General features: G+C 32.7%; 2 protein-coding genes across 2 annotated transcripts; one reads left to right on the top strand and one right to left on the bottom strand.

Annotated features, from left to right (window-relative positions):
- The first annotated feature begins 5,331 nt into the window (after positions 1-5,331).
- On the top strand, positions 5,332-5,652 carry LOC126723300 (60S ribosomal protein L12-like). The gene has a single exon (XM_050426641.1). It carries the CDS (start codon positions 5,332-5,334, stop codon positions 5,650-5,652), a length of 321 nt encoding a protein of 106 aa, XP_050282598.1.
- Positions 5,653-18,576: 12,924 nt separating this feature from the next.
- Positions 18,577-19,280, bottom strand: LOC126722378 (nucleoporin alm1-like). Its single transcript, XM_050425540.1, has one exon. It carries the CDS (start codon positions 19,234-19,236, stop codon positions 18,577-18,579), a length of 660 nt encoding a protein of 219 aa, XP_050281497.1. The 5' UTR covers positions 19,237-19,280.
- Between the last annotated feature and the right edge of the window lie 1,618 nt (positions 19,281-20,898).

The raw sequence follows: 20,898 nt of genomic DNA, 5'->3' as shown, positions 1-20,898 counted from the left end.
TTTAAATCTAAATTAAAATAGATGAATATGTAGAAGTATAATTATATGAAAAGTTAAAACTACCTAAGATGAACATTTAACCACTGGTAGATATGTGTTTTTTGAAGACTAAAAATTTGCTTGATTGCTTTACCTGGAACTATATAACTATGCAAATATTGTTGCGAATGGTTCCATCATTTGCAAATTATCAAGTTTGGTGGCCTTACATAAACTCTTGTTTTGTGACAACCTTTTTTTTTAATTTTTTTTTTTCTTTTTGCCAAAACAACTTAAAAATATTGAAACTTAAGTTATCACATGTAGTAACTATAAAACACGTTAGTGATATGAAAAATAGAAAGGTTTAAATTCTTAAAAAGCATTTTTAGTAGACTGTAATATAAAACATTTTTTTCTCAATATTTTATGTAACTTTTCCCATAAGATCAATATTTTTGGCATCCTTTAAAAAAGATACATAATATTTTTGAGAAGAAGAAGAAGAAGTAGACACGATGCTAACACATAATATAAAATTATTAAATTTGCATGATTTAAATTTGTGGCAAAAAAATTAATATATCTATGATAAATGTTTTTATCTAAATGATATATAGTAGTCCATATTTTTTTAGTCTTGATTCAAAAAGTCCATTTTAATAGCCTTATAAGACTACAAATTACTCAATCTATAGGCCTAGACACATTTAAAGAGTTCTATCTACATTATATGACCCTTTATCACACAAATATTTTGATTCTCCTAATGTATGGTAAAGGAAGGCAAGTGTGTGTCTAGCCATTTTCTTGATTTGTGCTACATAAGTATGGAGAATGTGACTGAATTTAAATGTTGGATAAAATAAGGTAAGAAAAAAAAAAGAGTAAAAATAAAATATATAACAATAAACATCAAATTATCCAAGTCATTCTATGTAATATAATAACATTATATTATTATATACTATATGTATAATACAATAGGATAATATTTAATAATAAAAGAGAATAGAAAAGATACCAACTTAAAACACAAAACTAAATTGCATCAATCCAAAGTAGAATTCTAATTAATACAAAAATTCATCAACCTAAGTATGGATGTAATAAAAAAAATGAAAAAAAAAAATTGAGAGAGAGAGAGAGAGAAGTAACATTTTTTGCGTGAGAAAACTATGCCTAGAATGAAAAAGATAATGTCAAATTTATAGAAATATGTTGAGAATAAGAAGAGTCAAAATAAAGGAAGATAAAAGGGAGAGTTTTGGAAAATTAATAATAAAATTTATGGTTAAAAGATTTAAATGAGAAAATGTTTTAAAAAATATTTAGGAGATATTAAAAACAAAAAAGGATAATGATGTGGCTGCTTAGGTGGCTCAACTGAAGCGTACTAACAATAAATGCTACGTTTCAGTTTTTAGATATATATAGATAGATTAATTTTATTTTATAAAATGTTCTAAAATTATATCACTAATAATTGTATATAACTATATATCACTAACTCAAATTAGATATCAATTGATGACAGTGCAAGCATTGAATATTGCAAGAAGAAACAGAAAGAGAGCCGTCCAAACATAAACCCTACATAAGTTGTATATATAAATAAATTATTAATAATTAATTAATATCCAGATTAGTTACTGAAGACAAAAGAAGAACCACTCCATATCTTGTTTTGGAAGGAATGATTTCTTTGCAGTCCATGGCTTAGACATTAGATTTGAAACCTCTCAGAACAATTAAATTAAAAGGAAAATGAAAAAGAAATTAATTGGAGGAGTAATTGTTCTTTTAGTGATTTCCTTTTCACCATATTCTTTGGAGATAAAAGAACTCCATATGAACCGGCTTTTAGAGGATAAAAGTTAAAGGCCCCTTGAGAAAAAAAAAATTTGTAATAGGATTTAGTCATAAAGAAGAATGATACAAGAAATCAAATAAACAAAACAAACAGAAAAGTACTTTTCTAGCACAAAAGAATTCTCAGTTCACATTGGCATAAAGTTCAATTTAATAAATCCATCACTAACCAAATACATACCCTGACTGGTTTCTAAAGCACCGACGTATAGGTTGCGAAGACAATAGTTGAAGTAGCATGTGAGGGATGTTCTAACGCTAATAACATAAAAATGTTTGTGCAATGACTTGAGTTTCACGAATTCACAAATTCTTAAAATTGAAACCATGAATATCAAATCATGTCTAAACCAAAGACCATGATAAACACAATTATGCAGAAAAATTACTACAAAAAATTCAAACACCAGGAATCATGTGTTGTAAGAGTAGCTAGGATGTGCATATATGCTGACAGTGCTGGTGATAGTGAATTGCAGCTCAAAATATTATATAATTTCTCAAACCAGATACATTAACTAATTCACATCTAACCCGTTTATGAATCCAAAAGTCCAATTAATAGAATTCCAATTCCAACGATAAACGATTAGCAAAGAAGTTTAGGTCTGCCCTCTACCTTAGCTAAAAGTAATTTGTTAACAACTTCCTAGGAAATAGGTCCATTAAAGCATTTGCAATAGTGGAGGTATAATGCTATAATGCTATATTTTAGCTCTCAAACCCCAAAATCATACTCACAGCAGTGGAATTAAATCTATAATTTTTAGCTCCATTGCTACAGTGCACATCTATCTATAGATGTGCACTGTTCATGAGAGCTAAAAAAAATATATATTATTTTATTAAATTTCTCTCTCCTCTTCCATTAAAAAAATATTTTCTCTTTCTTTTTTTTCACTCTCTCTCCGGCTTCTCTTCTTTCTTCCTCTTTCCTTCTAATTTTTTTTTTCTCCCTCATCTACTCTCTGCTGCCCATGCCTCTCTACACAAACACAAACCCTTGCCCAACGCCGACCGAAGCCCCAGCCCAGTGCTAGCGTTCTTAGCCCAACACCGACGTGGGTCTCTATCTTGCATTTTCTCTCTCTAGATCTCCACCTCAAAGGCCGAACCTCTGAGCTCCACCCTCTCTCTGCTATCTCATGCCTAGGGCCGATGTGGGTTTGTGTTTGTGTTTTCCGATCTATTGTGGGCAGTGGGCTTATGTTTGTGTGTGTGGCAGTGGGCTTGTGTTTTCCGATGTGGCTGTTGTGGGGGCGGCGGTGAAGATAGAGTGAAAGACAAAGAAAGACAAAGCTGAAGTAGAAAAATGAAAATGCAAGTGAAGATAAAGTGAAGATAAAGAGGAGTACGTGTGTGAAGGAGAAAAACAAAGAGTTAAAAAGAAAAAAAAAAAAAAAAAACCATGTATTTGGATGAAAATAATAGGAAAAATAAAATAAAAAATAATAAGAAATTAAAATTAAGAAATGTTACCACAATATTTTTGCAATAAATTTTAAGTGATAGGTTATTACTATATTGGTGAGAAAAAAATAATTTTTCTGATGGTGGTAGTTGCGGTGGTGGTAGTGGTAGTGGTGGTGGTAGTGGTTGTGATTGTTGTTTATTGTAGAGAATATATTATTCTATCATGTGGCGGGGGAGGAAGAGTTGGTGGCGGTGGAAGAGTCGGTGGTGGCGGTAGTGATTGCGGTGGCGGTGAAAGAGTCAATGGCGGCGGCGGCGGTAGTGACAGCAGTAGCGGTTGCGGATGGTTGTGATTGTTGTTTATTGTAGTAGATATATTATTTTATTGTAGGGGATATATTATTTTATTGTGATGTTTATATTATTTTATTGTGTTGAAAGCTAAAATAGATCCACTACTGCAGCATGTGTGTAGGTAAAATAGATAAAGTAACTTTTGGTGGAATTAAAAAGCTAAATTTTTAGCTCCACTACTATGGATGCTCTTAAGATTGTATTTAGCACCTGTTTCGGTATCCACACCCACAACAGTACCAATATGCCAATTCTAGATCACATCTTGAACTGAGCAAACGAAAAAAAGAAAAGAAAAAAAAAGTGACAATAGCAAAATAAGAACAAATCATTACTTTGTTAATGTTCACCTTCACAACACATTGAGAGCAAAACATTACTCATTATAATGTCACCAATGTTGAAAAGCAATTCGTTAACAACTTCCTAGGCAGCAAGTCCATTAAGATTGTATTCAGCACTTGTTTCGGTATCCACACCCACAACAGTACCAACATGCCAACTCTAGATCACATCTTGAACTGAGCAAACGAAAAATGAACAAAAGAAAAAAAAAAGTGACAATTGCAAAATAAGAACAAATCATTGAGACCAAAACATTACTCATTTTAGTGTCACCAATGTTAATCACATTAGCACATTGATGATTGAACATACGGTAGTCCTATAGCGGAACAGTTTCATTACTACGGCCAGAATAAACCATGTCTAAGCCAAAGACCATAATAAACACAGTTATGCAGAAAAATTACTGCAGAAAATTCAAACACTAGGAATTCAAAGTCACACTAAACAAATAGCGGAAGCAAACACCACAGCACTACACTAAGAACTCAGAGTCACACTAAGTCGTTGGAATCACATAGAATTTAAAACCCAGCAATCTAAAAACTCAAAACGAACATACCCAAAAGAGGTAGAGCTCCAATTTAAAAACCCAACAATAAAAATTCAATACCCTAAAGCACGAAAGAGGCCATAAGAAGGGAAAAAAACATCAAGCAAAATAATAAAGCACAAAAGGAATTGAGATTTAGGGATACCTTAGCACCTTTTATCAGTATTTATATAATGTGAAGAGAGGAAGATAGGAAGGAAGACAAAGAGGCTGCTGCTAGAAAGGAGTGAGGTTGGCATGAATTTAATGTGAAACCGTAGAACAAAAGGTGGGGAAGGGGAAAGAACTAAAACAGGGGGAGAATGTGAAACCGTTGAAAGGGAAGGGGAAAGAACTAAAATGCGAGGAGACAAGAAATTGAAACTGTGTAACAAAAGGAAAGGGAAAACAAAAAAGTTTAAGGCAAAAATGCAAAACTGACTCTCTAATTTTCAGCTTTTTTCATTTCAGTCCTCTAACTTTCAGTTTTGTCATTTCAATCCCCTAACTTTCAATTTTTGTTAATGTAGTATTATATTAAACTTCTGCTACTTGCTACTGTTGAGTGAGCCAAAACGACGCCGTTTTGGTTTTTTTATTTATTATTTCTGAATTAAAAGAAACTTAAAAAAAAAAAAGAAAAAAAGAAAAAAAAAAAAGGAAAACATTGAAGGGGACGACATCATTCCCCTTCCCCTGAAATCAAAACTAGAACAATCGATGAATTTCTAATTATGAGGAAAACTAGGTCGGTTTGAGAGAGAGAGAGAGAGAGACCGAGTCACCAGAGGTGAGGTTGGTACTGCGAGTTCATTCGCCCTAAAGATCAGTCCGCGATGAAGCTGACTGTGCAGAATCGTCAGGCCAAGGTGTCGGTGGTGCCATTGGCAGCGACTCTGGTCATCAAGGCACTGAAGGAGCTAGAGCGTGACCGGAAGAAGATGAAGAATATTAAGCACAACGGGGATATCTCCCTTGATGACGTCGTTGAGACCGCCAAGGTTACGTGCCCTAGATCCATGGCCAAAGACCTCAGTGGGACCATCAAGGAGGTTCTCGGCACGTGCGTCTCTATGGGTTGCATGGTCGATGGGAAAGACCTTAAGGATTTGCTGCAGGAGAACTCCGATGGTGACGTGGAAGTCCCTCTGGACTGAGCGAGAGAGACAGAGAGATAGAGGTTCTTCTATTTTAATTTTGAAAAAAAAAAATTCGGATATTTTGGTGAATTTTGAGATATTTCAAGGTAATTAGATGATATGGATGGATAATTATTTAGTTTTTCTTATTTTGAATTATGGTGATTGTGTTTGATTCAATGATTTTTGTGGTTAATTTTGCTTTTGTGATTGTTTGTATTGTTTGGTTTGATGTGTGGTTGTTAGCTCTATGTGGATGACTGAGCTGAGAGTTTCTTGGCTTGATATTATGATCTGATAATGTTCTTCGCATGTTGGGGAAGTGACCTTAGAGGATAGTTCCATCTGCAAACACCTTGGTCTTTCAAGGCCTCAACTGCACCATACTTGCTGCCACCATCCAAGAAGCTTTACTTGTTGCACCCATACTTCTTTCTTGCTCTAAACTGGAACTGAAATAAATGGGAATTTGGAAGTTCGGAAGATGAAAAATAGACTTTGGGTTTTGAATTTTGATTTCAGGGAAAGGGGAAAGACGTCGTCCCCTTAAATGCTTTTTTTTTTTTTTAATTTTTTTTTTTACAGTTTTTTTTCTTTTAATTCCGAATATTTAAAAAAAAAAAAAAGTCACTTTAATGGCAGCTAGTAACTTAGAATTAACGGGATACTACATTGACAAAAATTGAAACTTAGGAGACTGAAATGACAAAACTGAAAGTTAGAGGATTGAAATGACAAAAGCTGAGTTAGAGGGTCAGTTTTGCATTTTTGCCAAAGTTTAAAGCGTGAAAACAAAGGATTTTAGAGAGGATTCAATTGAAAAGGTTTTGGATTTGGGTTTTATGGCGGAATTAAATTTAGAAAAAGTGGGCTTTATGATGGAGATAGGATTGAAAATTATTTTATATTTATCAGCATTTTAAAATTAATAAAAATTATTTTAAAATTGTAGGACAAATTCAAAAAAGATGATGGAAATAATATGGCTGCTGATGTGGCTCAATGTGAGCGTAGCAACAATTGGAGACAAGCAGATTCTTCAACCAAATCCAAATGATGTGCTTGGGCTAATTGGTGACTTAGCTGGCCCATTTTATTTTCGGTTTGCTCTGTAATTGAGTTCAGCCTCATCTTGGGCCTAAAATTGTAGCCCAAGTTGGATGAGAAACGTAGTTGAATGTTCTAATTTCTCAAAAAAAAAAAAAAAAAAAAAAAAAAAAAATCCAATTTCTGTCGTCTTCCTCTTACATACGTCTCCATTTTCCATTTTCAAAAAACGAAAAAGGAATTTGAACTCTGCGATTAATAGAGAAAGTGCTATCATATGCACCAAACTCATATTTAAGGGTTTATTTTGATTCAATTTATGAAAATATTCATAATATTCAGCACATGTTGTGGAATAGGGATATGATATATATAACACCGCCCTCCCCTTCCCTCCCCTCCCCCCTTCCCCCCTTTTGGTGTAAAATATCAATTATAATTTCAGTATGAAAGGGTTCAAGTAGCATCATCGTTTTGTAGCTTAGTACTATAGTTTGTTCACTTTTATTGAGAGAACCACGGTTTGAATTTTTCATCTCTATTATTATAACTAGTGTATAACTCTATCCATATACACGGGTATAATTAAAACAATCACAATTACATGGTTTAAGTTGTACATTTTTTTTAGAAGAGATTCAAATTAAACACGATATTAGTTTACACATTTTAAACCAAACAATCATAATTATATGGTTCAAGTTAGACATTTTTTTTAGAAGAAATTCAAATTATACATAGTATTAATTAACACATTTTTTAAACCAAACATTTTAAATATATATATATATATATATATAAAATTTAGAATTATTATAATTATATTTTTTTACTTTAAACAATAGAATTATATTAAAAAGAGGAAAACAAAATACATGTTCCTACACCTGGAGATTGTACAAGGATAGACAACATAGTGGCATGCAACCCTATGAGAAGCAACTAAAACAGAGAAAAAAAAAGAAGGAAAAATATAACAAAAGAGGGAGAGACCAGAGCTAAATGGTGGGCTCCCACCAAGGCCAGCCTCTGGTATTCTTCGACTAACGAAGTTTCCCCCCTTAGAATGACAGTCGGCTGAGTTTGAACACACTCAAAGTGAAATCGGTTTCTAGCAATCCATAGTGACCGTGCAATCATTGCCCAGTTCTCCAATTCTTTTACATCAAGCCTTTCAACCATAGCTCTAGCAAGAAGGTAGAAACTAGGGGCCACAGAACTACTCTTCTGCAATTTCCCACGAGCCAATGTCCAGATATAATTTAATTGAATTTTGACTTTTTGATTTTCACCGATCATTCATTTCCTACAAAAATATAAAAATTAAATAGACATGTGATGTAAAATTATACTCAAATTTAAATTTAATTTAAAGTGTAATTGGATTTGGACTTTTCGATTTTTACACTTAATAATTCATTTGACACAAAAAAAAAAAAAAAAAAAAGATATGACACATGACGAAAAATTGAGAATCCAATTGGATTTTCTTTTAGTTTTGACTATTTTATATATATATATATATATATATATTATTGAATTATAAATAAATAAAAAAGAAAAAGAAAAGAAAAGTGATATAGCTTAGTAGTGCTTGATGTCTAAGACTCAAACCTCATTTTCCACTCTCTATTATTTACCTAGAAAAAAAAAATATATATATTAGGTCTGTGTGCATTGCTGGTGGTGAAGTCCAGCATGCTGAAACGTTCTTTATTAGGCGCATAAGGCCTGTTAATAATTTGTTTGCACACATTTTAATTGGAAAAACCATTCATGCATGAAGTATATTGCATTGATGCGATCTTCCCACATGTTAGAAGAGAAGACATGACTGATTATATTGCCTTTCCTGATCCACCCTACAATATAGGGTCAAAAAATCTAAAATAAATGATATTAGCCCTTTACAAGTTTGTATACACTATTTTAGTAAGAGTATTTGGTGTCTATTTTACACTATATCTAAAATTATCCTTAATTTTTTTTTTTTTTTTTTTTTTTTAATTTCGAGTTCATTTTCCTAAAATAAAAAAAAAAAAAAGGACAAAAGCATATTTTAACCGATGAAAGACAAGTAAGTCTAGTGTCGCAAATTTTTTCACAATTTTGTCACAACTTTGCTATATGACCACTAATGATTGGTGGAAATAAAATAATAAATCTATGTGAGTCCATGATTTCACTACTCGCGAGTCATCAAGTAGCAAAGTTGTGGAAGAGTTTGTTGCATTGCTCATGAAAGACATATTGATTGGAAAGCGACTCCGAACCCGTCATTAATGCCTTGAATGAAATTGTAAAGAAAGTTAGACTTTTGCTGGACTCTTCTTGTTTTGTATGAGTTTCATGTTTTATCCCTTGGCAGGCTATTTTTTTTTGGCCCATATGTAGCTGCTTGGGCTGCTTTGTGTTCATCCTGGAGGCGTACCCCCAATCTTTGCAATCTCTAAATGGGTCTTTTGTCGAAGTAGAAATGGTTTGGGCCCTAGGGCATTTTTGGGATTCGAATGGTGCAGTAGTTAGCATTATGCAATTACCATTTTAGCGGGAAAAGTAAAAGGTTAATGAAGTTTTTGATTCAAAGATTCGTGAACTTTTCAAGTTTTTATCTCAAACTCTTGAAAATAGTATTGCATAGTTATTGGCTATTGCACCGGATGTGGAATCTATAATCTCATTAACTGAGGAGAAAAAAAAAAAAAAAAAAAAAAAAAAAAAAAAAAAAAAACAATACACCAAGAAAGTCCTAAGAATTTTTTTTTTTTTTTAAAATTTTTTAAACGTGTTGAACTAACAATAAAAAAGGCAAAGTAATTTATTTTTCACTTAACAAGTGTTGACTATTTGTGCCTTCTATTATTTCAACTACCTAAATATGATGGATTAGTTATTTATTTTAGGAAATTAATAATAGAAGGCATAAATTTAGCATTTAATAAATTAGATGGACATGTAGCATGTTTTTATTCATGGAGTATATAGTGAAGCAAGAAGAATGGGATAGAAGATTTGACTACCCATATACTTTTGCCATTTAGTCCAAGATTGGCTTGTTTATGCACACATCACACGTGTCATTACTATGTACAGGGGCGGAGCCACATAGAGGCTTGGGGGGGCCGTGGCCCCTGCAAAAAAAAAAAAAAAAAAAAATTCCATTAGACTATGAAGAAAAAATAAATGGGCCCCCTCAACATTGGACAGCCGGCCCCCCCTCCCCACTTCTCAACTATCCTCCCAGCCCAGCCCCAGCTTTAACACCCTCAGAAAGAAAAAGAAAAAAAAAATTCATTTGTTCTACTTTCAAGCGAAAAAAAAAAAAAAAAAAAAAAAAAAAAAAAAAAAAAAAAAACAAGGTAAAGCGTAGCAAACCTACGGAATCTCAAAAAAAAATAATAATAAAAATAAAATAAAAAATAAGAAACCAAAACCCAATATACGCGATTACAACCTAACCTAAAGAAACCAGAGCATGAGCAAGAGATTCATCAAGTAAAGCAAAACCATTTATAAAAAAAATAAAAATAAAAATAAAAATAAAAAAAAGCAAAACCAGAACAGCTCAACGACAACAACCAACGGCAATGGAAACCTCAGGTCCTCTGCAAAAGCGACTCAACAACGCTGCAACAGCCACACCTAGAGCAGTCGACGGCAAGATCAGAGATTCCGTTGCGCAGATCGGAGATTGGCGACACCACGACGGCGAGATCGAGATAAGAACCTCAGGCAACATCAAGGTATTTCAGTTCTGTCTCTTTTTCTTTATCTCGTCTCTGCTCTAAGCCTCACTAAGAGCGGCGTTCCCTCTCTCTTTTTCTTTTATCTCATCTCTGCTCTGCCTTGTCATTGTGACTATTTTTTTGTCTTTTGAAATCTCTCTTTTTCTTTGCTCTGACTTAGACTTAGGCTTTCCTAAATTGGCTTTTTGTGCTTTCCTCTAGTTCTCTTTTGGCTAAATTGGCTTTTTGTGTAAGTGTATATATGTAAATATGTAATTGTGTATTTCTGTACTTAAAAGCAACACCCAGAACAACACATTATTAAAAGACAAAAATAAAAAATAAACTACGTTAGACAGTGGGTTGAATCAGGTGGATGATGCGGTGTACTTGTATTTTTTACATTGTGCAAAACTAACAGTGAGGTGTGTGCTAGGTTACTAGTGGGTTAGTAAAGAAAAATAATTAAACAATTAAATAAAAATAATTAATAATTTTATTAATATTTCAAATGAATTTATAATTTATTGTTTATTATTTTGCTAGTTATTATTGACAAATATTTGATAAAGAAACCATGTACCTAAGATTTATTTTTTGTGAAAGATTCATCTTCATCTTCTAAGCGGATTTGTATTAACTTTAACTTAGAAAATCTTCGTTCAAATATGAATTTGTATGTTTTTTGGTTGTTGTTAGCGTCAATATATGAATTTCTTTTTTTATTAAACTGTGTAAGGAATACCCTGAAAAAATTTCCTGAAGTCGCCACTAGTTTTAGGTACTCCAAATAAAACAAAAAGCTGTTGGCCCACTTCATTTATTGTTACGTTAAACAACAATAATCAAAGCTATATAATTAAATTAACCAATACATAATAAAAGACAAATTAATTAAATTATTTTTGTTTTTGTTTTTGTTTGAGGGGTTATTATTAATTAAAATCGTATTAAAAATGGGTTGACTGTTTAAATTATAGTGGAAATTTTGTTTTTTCCTGAGTATGAATAACATTCATATAACTAAGTAAAAATTTCTAATTAAAATTTTATTTTTTAAAGTTATTTTCAAGTTAATTTTTGAGTCATATTCTTAAAACTAAAAGAATTATAAGCAAATGAAAAAAAAATTGATGTATTCTTTAAGAAAAAAGATGTTAGCAATTCAGAAATTAGGACATGGTGGCTGTAAAAACAAATGTTGATATTTTAATGCCTGATGAATACCCCTCCAAATGTTTAAGAATTCAATCTAAAGAGATAGATCGTGATCTAGGATCACGTAAACAAATATGTGAATTCCCTATTAACAAACAAGATGAAATCCGATGAGTTTATTTCAAAAAATGTCCATATCAACCTAAAAATATAGACTATCCATACAGTAACGATACTCATCATCATCAATTTCAACCTTCGAATTGGCCCCCCCATGTACAAATTCCTGGCTACTCCCCTGACTATGTAGCAATTGGAGAAGTTGTTATAGTTCCTTTGGTTACATTGTTTTTTACTGATTAAAAATATTTGAAGCAATGATTAGCACCAGTTGGGATGCTTGAAATTGCAGCAAGGGAAGATGTAGTTTTCCTAGCTGTTGTGTGTAGACTCACTTAGGACCTTAATTCTCATGTTAAAGGATTGGAAAACTAGGATGAAGCATAAGCTATTTTGTTGGCCGCAAAGAGTCATCCAGGTATATATGTACGTACCTGTGAATCCCAAAATATCATTAATATATGCCTTCAATGAAATTGTAAATGAAGCTAGATTTTTGTTGTACTCTTGTTGTTTTGTATGGGTTTCAAGTTTTGTCCCTTGGCAAGCTAATTTTTTTGGGCCCATAACATGGCTACTTGGGTTAGGTTCTGAATGGGTATTTTGTAATATTTATATATGTGTGGGCGTGAGGGCATTAACATTGTAATATTTATTCTATGTAATTAGATAGATTAATAATAGAATAAAATAGTAAATAAATATTTTTTGTTATATTAATTATTTTAAGCACAATGAAATTTTAATATTATTTTTCTAAGATTTTTATGATAAATAATTGAATTTTTTTATTATGTGAGAAATGATTGATTTGAAATATTGTATTTTTGTTCTTTTTTTTTTTTTTTTTTTTTTGCAACAATTGAAACAATGTCCAATAAAAAGGAAAAAAAATTAATAACTCTATCAAGAATATGGAAAAAAATAATAATTGAAGGATATAGAACAAAATATTTGTGGAGTATTAACCACCATATCATGCAATTTTCACTCCGCTATGGCATCCGTGAAAATGTTGTGTACATGTAACAACCTAAGGAAAAATGCTAATCACATCTGAGCTATACCTCAAAAGGACTAGTCATAATTGAGACTCCTTGCAATTATTAATAAAGCTCAGTTCAACCTAGTAAATACCCGATGTGAGACTCATCACATACCTACACACATCACACAATCAATCAAATTGGGGCATCGCAATCTCCCCCACTTAAACCCCTAACGTCCTCGTTAGGGCCCACTTTATGGGGTAGTGTCTTTGAGTCCACACGAGATTACCGGGCCGGCTCACAATTGAGACTCCTTGCAGTTATTAATAAAGCCTAGTTCAACCCAGTAAATACCCGATGTGGGACTCATCACATACCTACACACATCACACAATCAATCAAATTAGGGCATCACAATCTCCCCCATTTAAATCCCTAACGTCCTCGTTAGGGCCCACTTTGTGGGGTAGTGTTTTTGAGCCCACACGGGATTACCGGGTCGGTTCTGATACCATATGTAATGACTCAAGAAAAAGCGCTAATCACATCTGCGCTATACCTCAAAAGAACTAGTCACAATTGAGGCTCTTTGCAGTTGTTAATAAAACTCAGTTCAATCCAATAAATAGCCGATGTGAAACTCATCACACACCCACACACATCACATAATCAATCAAATTGAGGCATCATAGTACAGATGTGTCATCGTTGAATTGTGGGATTGATCTTGTATACTAGCAAAATTTGGAAGAGTTTACAAGTACAATGCATGATACAGCGCATAACCTCGTACGCAGTCTATATAAGATTGTCCTATTATCGTTGTGTTGCTCATATGAGAACCTAAACCATTCAAAGTTGCCATTTTCTCAAGGGGAAATTAGTAAAACTTCTACTTCAGGCCATGAAGAATCACGCCCACAACTTAACTATTTTCACTACAAAACTGGCCCGTTGGTATGATTTCTATAATATTTGGGCAAATATGAATTAACATGTATTATGCATAGTTGGTTTCTTTCATTATAATTAACATAAACCTTATTTTGTTCCAAAACTTCTATTGAGACTGGACTCCCCACTTCATATTTCAAAATTAAAATAGTATTACTTCAGTTTCCTTTCTATATAAGACGCCAAAAATGGAAAGGACCGTTCTAATATCTCTTCACATTTCTATGTTTTGAGCAATATAATATTAGAGAAATGACAATTTTTAGATGTCAACTTTAAAACACAACAAAAAAAGTAATTAAAAAAATAGAATTTATTATATTATGTTCTTAATATGTAATTTTTTTTTGAGACCTCTTAATATGTAATTTTGTACTAAAAGATTAAAGGAAAGGATATTACTTTTTTTTTTTTTTTTTTAGAAACGGATATTACATATTTTAATACATAAACTTTACAAAAAAAAATAATGTGACATTAATTACAGAAAAAAAAAAGCAACTCTAACATTAATTTATTATATCGTTAAAATACATCAACCACACTCAACATCACATCAATTTGTAAACCCTTTATTGTAAAATTTGTAATAATTTAAACATTTGTTTCCGGCAGGTCAAATGGTACAGAAACGCTACTTGTTCGTACTGCCCAAAATACCGGGGTATTTCGGCAGTTCCGGTGAATTCCGGTGTGTTTCGGCGGTAAACTTGTTTCGGGCCGGTACAAGATGAATGAGTGTTTTTTTTTCCTGAGTATTTTTGGTACTTACATATCTTTATCTTTGGAGTGTTGGATGACCATATAGTCCAAATTTCAGCTTGCTGGATCATCCCTCACTTCTTCTTCCTCCTTTCAACAGACTAGACGGTTCAGGAGGACTATCCTTTCTCTTCTTGTTTTCATTTCAGCGAGCAACTCCCTATTTTCTCTACATCCTTGAAGGACACGATCCCATTTTATTTTAAGATGAGACAAGTTTTTATTTTTCGGTCAAAAGGGTGAACGTATTGGGACATGCACCTCAACAGAGCTTACTTTTTGTTTTTCTTCAAGGCATCAGATGGATCATGTGCATTTACTGTGCACCATCAAGTTTTGACACTTGATCTTGTATTAACTTAATTATTTATATATATATATATATATTTTTTTTTTTTTTTTATGGAACGAACAATCAAGTATTGTGTTTTTTATATAGGAAATTAATTGCACTTTATTTATTTGTGGTTTGACCTGTTTTAACAGTGTTTATCTGTAATTTAAAAGTTATCATTTAACCCACCTAAAGTGTCCTCCGTTAGACACCTGTTACTCAACTTTGCCATTTTTGATAAAAAATCTCATTTATTATATAAACCACAATAGAAATAGAATTAAAAGTAACATATTAAAAAACTAGTCGCTAACCCATGCGATGCACGAGAAATGTATTGAGTACAATATATAATTTAATCTTTGTTTATTTTACTACAACACCAAAATTGAATTTGTAAAATAAAATCATATAGCTAAAACATTTGTTAACAACTATACGTTTCAGATATTTATTAAACTATATTATTATTATTATTAACTTAACAGTATTTTAATATATGATACCAACATGCTTCAAGAAAATGTCCAACACTGAAAACAATTTCGAAAACAAACTCAACTAAACAGTTTGATGAATAAATATATTACAATCTATAATATAAGCCAAGAAATAAACTTTGAAACCAATATGAACAAAATTCACGTCAAACAAAACCATTTCGATCATTAAGAATATGACTCACTAAAGTCATGAAAAACACAGAATTCATTACCAAAAAAAAAAAAAAAAAAAGTATCTTTAGTCTTTATAGATTTTGCCTAAGTACCCAGATACGATGACACATATTCACACAAAAATCATTAAAGAAAGAATCATAGAACATACACAACATGTACATACGCTATGAAAGTAAAAATAAGAAAAACAAAAGAGACGTAAACATGGACAATTAAAGAAAAAATATAGAAAAAAAAGTTAGGAATAGAAATATAAGATAAAGATGGGTTACCCTCAAAAAGAATAATCCATGGATATTCATTGAAATCTTCTAGATAATTTCTGATAATAGAAAAAATAAAACCCAAAAGTTATGATGTTAAAACTTCCAAAAGGCCAAAAAAAAAAAAAAATTTTAAAAAAAATTAGAAGATTCAAAGCTTCAAAAGTATTGAAATAAAACAATATATATATATATATATATAAAATTACGCAATAGAGAAATACAATAGAAAGAAGGGAATCCATGATTGTAACTTTTCTACTATTGAAATTGGCCAGACAATTAAATGTATTGCAAAAAATGAACTTAAAAATTCATATGTAAACCAAACAATTAGAAGATTTTGAGCCAAGAATTTATTAAAACAAAACAAAAATTATGTAACTACACAATGGAGAAATATAATAAACAAAAAAAATATGTCTACACAACATAGAAATATTAGAGAAATATGAGTTACCTTTTAAATGTTAAAATTCAAAATATTAAAACTTTTAAAAGGTTAAAAAAATTTGAAGATTTAATTAAAGGATTCAGGCCCAGCAATTAAATAAACAAAACAACAATTGACAAACTTATAAGAAAAAGCAACAAATCTATAATTTTTATTGAACAAATCAAATAACCCTAACCTTGATGCATTGACCGAAGAAGGAGAGGAGTCCAATACATAAATGGAATATGTGAATTGTGAAGCATGAGCCGCCCTCAAAAAAAATCTTGAAAAAAAATAAGTTTTAAGGAGAAAATTGTGTTGCGGCAAAAGAAGATAATAGCAGATCTAATCATAAAATCTAAAATAAAAATAATTTAAAATAAAAAAAATAAAAAATATTGGTGACCAACGGCCATACATATAAAATATAAGATATTGATTTTGGGGCTTAGGTTTTCTACGCAAGCAATTCTTAAATAGGAGAGAGTAAAGGTGGTGGGAGAGTGTCCTTATTTGGCTAGAAGTCTAATTTGTATTGGAAAAAGAAAACAGTGATGAGGTGGAAAATTTAATTTAATTTAAATATTGTGCTGACGTGAAAAATTGTGGGAGCTTCAAAAGTTTCGGTTTTATATATATATATATATATATATATATATAGATGACTTCTCCCTCACCATCTTAGAAATCAAATCTTCAAACCCAAATCCCATTTCGTGACCCAAATCTTGTTCAATCAACACAATAATTAGTTTCTTCTTGATGTATATACTACCAACAATATACATCAAATCTTGCCAAAAAAATCAGTTTAGGTTATAAACCTAGATAGCAAGGGAAAACAAAAAGGAACACATTTTTTTTTATTGGAAGGAACCCAGAAGATTCTCCATCTTCTTTTGAAGCCATAGATAGAACAAATTTGCCAAATCCTAAAAACTCACAGTAGGAAAAACTAAACCAACCTAGAAATCCATTACACTCGCAAATCCATTAACCCACAAACCATAAGGAAATTTAAACCAACCAAAAAATTCCAACCCACAAATCCATTAACCCCAAAAAATTTGAATCCATCGATCCACTGCTCTCCGTTGCTTCGATCTTAGCCGATCTAGACAATCAGGTTGCTTTGCTGCTCAACCGATCTCACGAATTCATTTTTCTTGTTTCTTTGTTTTTGCTTCTTGGTCTGGGGTTTTGGGCGTTGGCTAACAACGGTGGTGGTGTTGGAGATAGTAGTTTGGTGAGGCTATGATTTGATGATTCAATGAGTTGGCTATGTTGTTGGATTTGCTAGATTGCTGATTTTTTTTTTTGCAAACTTTTATTTTATTTTATTTTTTACTTGCAAATTTGGGTTTTTTTTAGAGAACCAACAAAAGAGAAAGGGTTAGAGTTTTAGAGAGAGAAAGCCTAAGGTAAAGATAGAATCCAGCAAACTGGTGGATACCATTTATCCTTAATTTTTGTATTTAATAAATTTTATTTTGTGATTGTTCTATGAAGAATTAAGTAGTCAATTTTTGGATTTAGTCGTGGAAGGCTAGCGAATCTGTGGGTTTATGTTCACATGGATTTGTGGCTTTGTTTGTGACTGTAAGTGTATTGGTTTTCTTGTCATTGTAAAAGTATGTTTGGCAATTGCAGTGGGCATTGGGTAAGAACGATAAACGCATCATTCCATATACATTTCTGGGTTTCGATTTTAGCTCATTCAACCCAAAAAATGAGCACCCCATTTTGTAATGGAGATTATTAACTCAAATTTGTAAAATTACTTTATGGTTTGAAAAATTGCTTTGTCTACCCTCTTTCGTAAAACTTTGTGCTAATTATGTATATGAAAAATGATGGAACCAATTTTATCTTGACTTGCTTTTTGATATTTTTCTTTTATGTTTTATGTGAAGAAGAAGAAGAAGAAGAAGAAGAAGAAGAAGAAGGAGAGAAAAGAGGAGAGAGACATAAAATATAATGAAAAAGACACATTTACCCCTATTTTTAATGGTGAAAAGGGAGAGGTGGGTTACGGATGTCTAATGGAGGGCACCTTAGGTGGGTTAAGTGACATTTTTTAAACTGTAGGTAGCTTAGTTAAAACTAGCCAAACCCTAGGTGGGTAAAGTGCAATTTTCCCTTTTTAATATTGTATTTTTTTTTTCTTTTAGTTGATGCTAAAGTTAAAAATTATGAATAATTTATTTTGAAATGAGGTAATGTTTTTATGGTAAATAGAAAATTTTTGTGTGTGTGTGTATATATATATTAAAAATAGGGATAATTACAGTAAACCCACCTGAGGTAAGGCCCGTTTGCGCTTTGCCTACCCGTGGTTTAAAACTTTACACTTTGCCCACCTGAACTTCAATCTGTTACCCATCCGTTACCCACCTCACCCCCAGCCATTAGAAAAACACATTTTTAGGGAAAAACAAACATAACAAAAATAAAAAAGCTAGGGTTTTAATTGCTTAAGAACTTCTATAAGAACAAAGTACATGGAGCTTTTTCAAGTTCTTAATGAGATTTGATTTCACAGCGACTTCCATTAAGCCTTGAAACCTTTGCGAAGACGAGAGCTCCTCGCTTTCTATTAGAATACTACTACTACTACTACGATCCGACACCGTTTTCTTCAACTCTGAGATTTCAACCTCCATTGCCTTCAACTTCTTCTCGCTTTCTTCTCTTTCGTATTCAATCTTTGTCCTCAACTCCTCCAGTTCCATTCTCAACTTTTGGTTCTCAATCTCCAACGCATCCACTCGCTTCGAAGCTCTATCAATCTCTGCATTCTTGGATGAGATCTCGCTCTCCAGGACAGGAACAATAGCCACCGACTCTTTCAAAAGCTTGTGCCCCAAGAGTTCGGTTTTCAACAGCGACTCTCGCTCGCGCAGATCTTTGACGACGCGAAGCAACTTGGTGACGTCAGGTGGGCGAGGTTGAACATGAGCGGAGGAGTGTGGAAAGTACACGCCGAAGGAGCGTGAGAACACGGCTTTCGGAGGAGATTTATTAGTCGGACTCGGATTCGGCGACAACAATGGAGGCTTCGGTGGCGTTTCTCGTTTCGAACTCGCCGGAGACTTTTGTAGCCCCATTGCCATTCTCACCTTCCCAGCCACCATGGAAAGATCATGATTACACGAACCCTCTGTTTTTGTTTATCTCAGACAGACAGACAGATATAACCCTAAAAAGATTACAATATATTTCTTAAGTTTTAGGGGCTATGGTATACAGTGGGGAGAGAAGCCAAGATTAGAGTGGGATTTGTGTGCTATTCCTCCCCTTTGTTCTTATAGAAGTTCTTTAAGCAATCAAAACCCTAGCTTTTTTATTTTTGTTATGTTTCTTTTTCCCTGAAAATGTGTTTTTCTAATGGCTGGGGGTGAGGTGGGTAACGGATGGGTAACAGATTGAAGTTCAGGTGGACAAAGTGTAAAGTTTTAAACCACGGGTAGGCAAAGCGCAAACGGGCCTTACCTCAGGTGAGTTTACTGTAATTATCCCTTAAAAATATAAAATAGCGTTAAACCCAAAACAGTACACCAGTATTAACTGGTATCGAAATATATCGTTTTGCTGGCTAAACCAGTACAACTTTCAGTATGAAATTGACTCCCTTGATTTAAATATAACACAATTGGCCGTATCTTTAGCATTTATATAAACTAGTTCGCACAAAACATATATGTTAACAAACAGCCCATTATAAAATATTATTTTCAACACCAAAGGAATAAAAAGTTAAAAATAGCTCTCTCTAATATATTATAGGTTGACCACCGAGAAGAGTGGTCTAGGGGTCTTGGCACAAACGTAAGAGTGCAGCGTTGCTTGATGTTCCATGTTTGAACCCTAACAGGCAAAACGTGGGATTTCCCTCCTATATCTAGCCTAATAGTACTAGCCTTCTTCTGGGGCTAGGGTGAGATTTGTTGTCACCTCGGACAACAATAGCTATGGCTTAATTCAACATTCCTTAGTGGATGAGTGCCCCAATGGTCAAGCCCATAGGGGTCCACCACAATGGACGCCCTGTGCACCCATTTTGGCCATATATATATATATATATATATTGCACACTGTATTTTTCTTTTACATGACTTTCATCCAAGAACTTTGTATAATTTTTGTTTCCCTCCAAGTAAAATACAAGAGTGGTTCAGCCAGAATCATGGACATTCAGTGACAGTTGACCTACCCTCAAATTTGTACCATGATAATAATTGGATGGGACTCATTCTATATGCTTCTTTTTCAATCCACGGGGATCCAAATGTCATCGTTAACAATCTAGTTTCAGGAAAACCTTACTTCCTATATTGTCAATGCCTAAGAGCATCTCCAATAGGTTCTGTATCTCTATTTTTTGGAGATAAAATGCTACTGTTCACACTCCAATCGGTTCTTTAAACACAAAACTTTTCTAAATTTATTTTGAAGTTGCTACAATACTTCTCTAAATATAGAGAACACTATAGCAACTCCAAATCAATTTTTCTACTTAAAAAATTATACTAGTTACTATTATATCAATTCTTTCTCTCTCCTCCGGATTTCTTTTTTTCTCTCATTCTCTTCGTTTCTCAAATAATCCAAAACACAAAAGACAAAACAAAATCCAATTCTTAAAATAAAGTTGAATTAGAACAAGCAAATATGAAAAAAGAAAAAAAAGAACAAGCTGATCTGACCCAGCCTGATGGTGGGGAGGAGGACGAGCGGCGGTGGGGCGGCAGATGTGGTAGTGCTGCATGGTGAACACCGATCTCCACCAGCTTTGT

This window comes from Quercus robur, chromosome 4, assembly GCF_932294415.1.
Source record: "Quercus robur chromosome 4, dhQueRobu3.1, whole genome shotgun sequence".
Lineage (NCBI taxonomy): Eukaryota > Viridiplantae > Streptophyta > Magnoliopsida > Fagales > Fagaceae > Quercus > Quercus robur.
The sequence above is the reverse complement of the archived record's forward strand: the minus strand, read 5'-3'. Positions and strand labels throughout refer to the sequence as shown.

What these genes read in the sequence shown, in the direction of transcription:
- LOC126722378 (XM_050425540.1), bottom strand. Translation starts at nt 19,236, where the DNA reads ATGGTGGCTGGGAAGGTGAGAATGGCAATGGGGCTACAAAAGTCTCCG.
- LOC126723300 (XM_050426641.1), top strand. Translation starts at nt 5,332, where the DNA reads ATGAAGCTGACTGTGCAGAATCGTCAGGCCAAGGTGTCGGTGGTGCCA.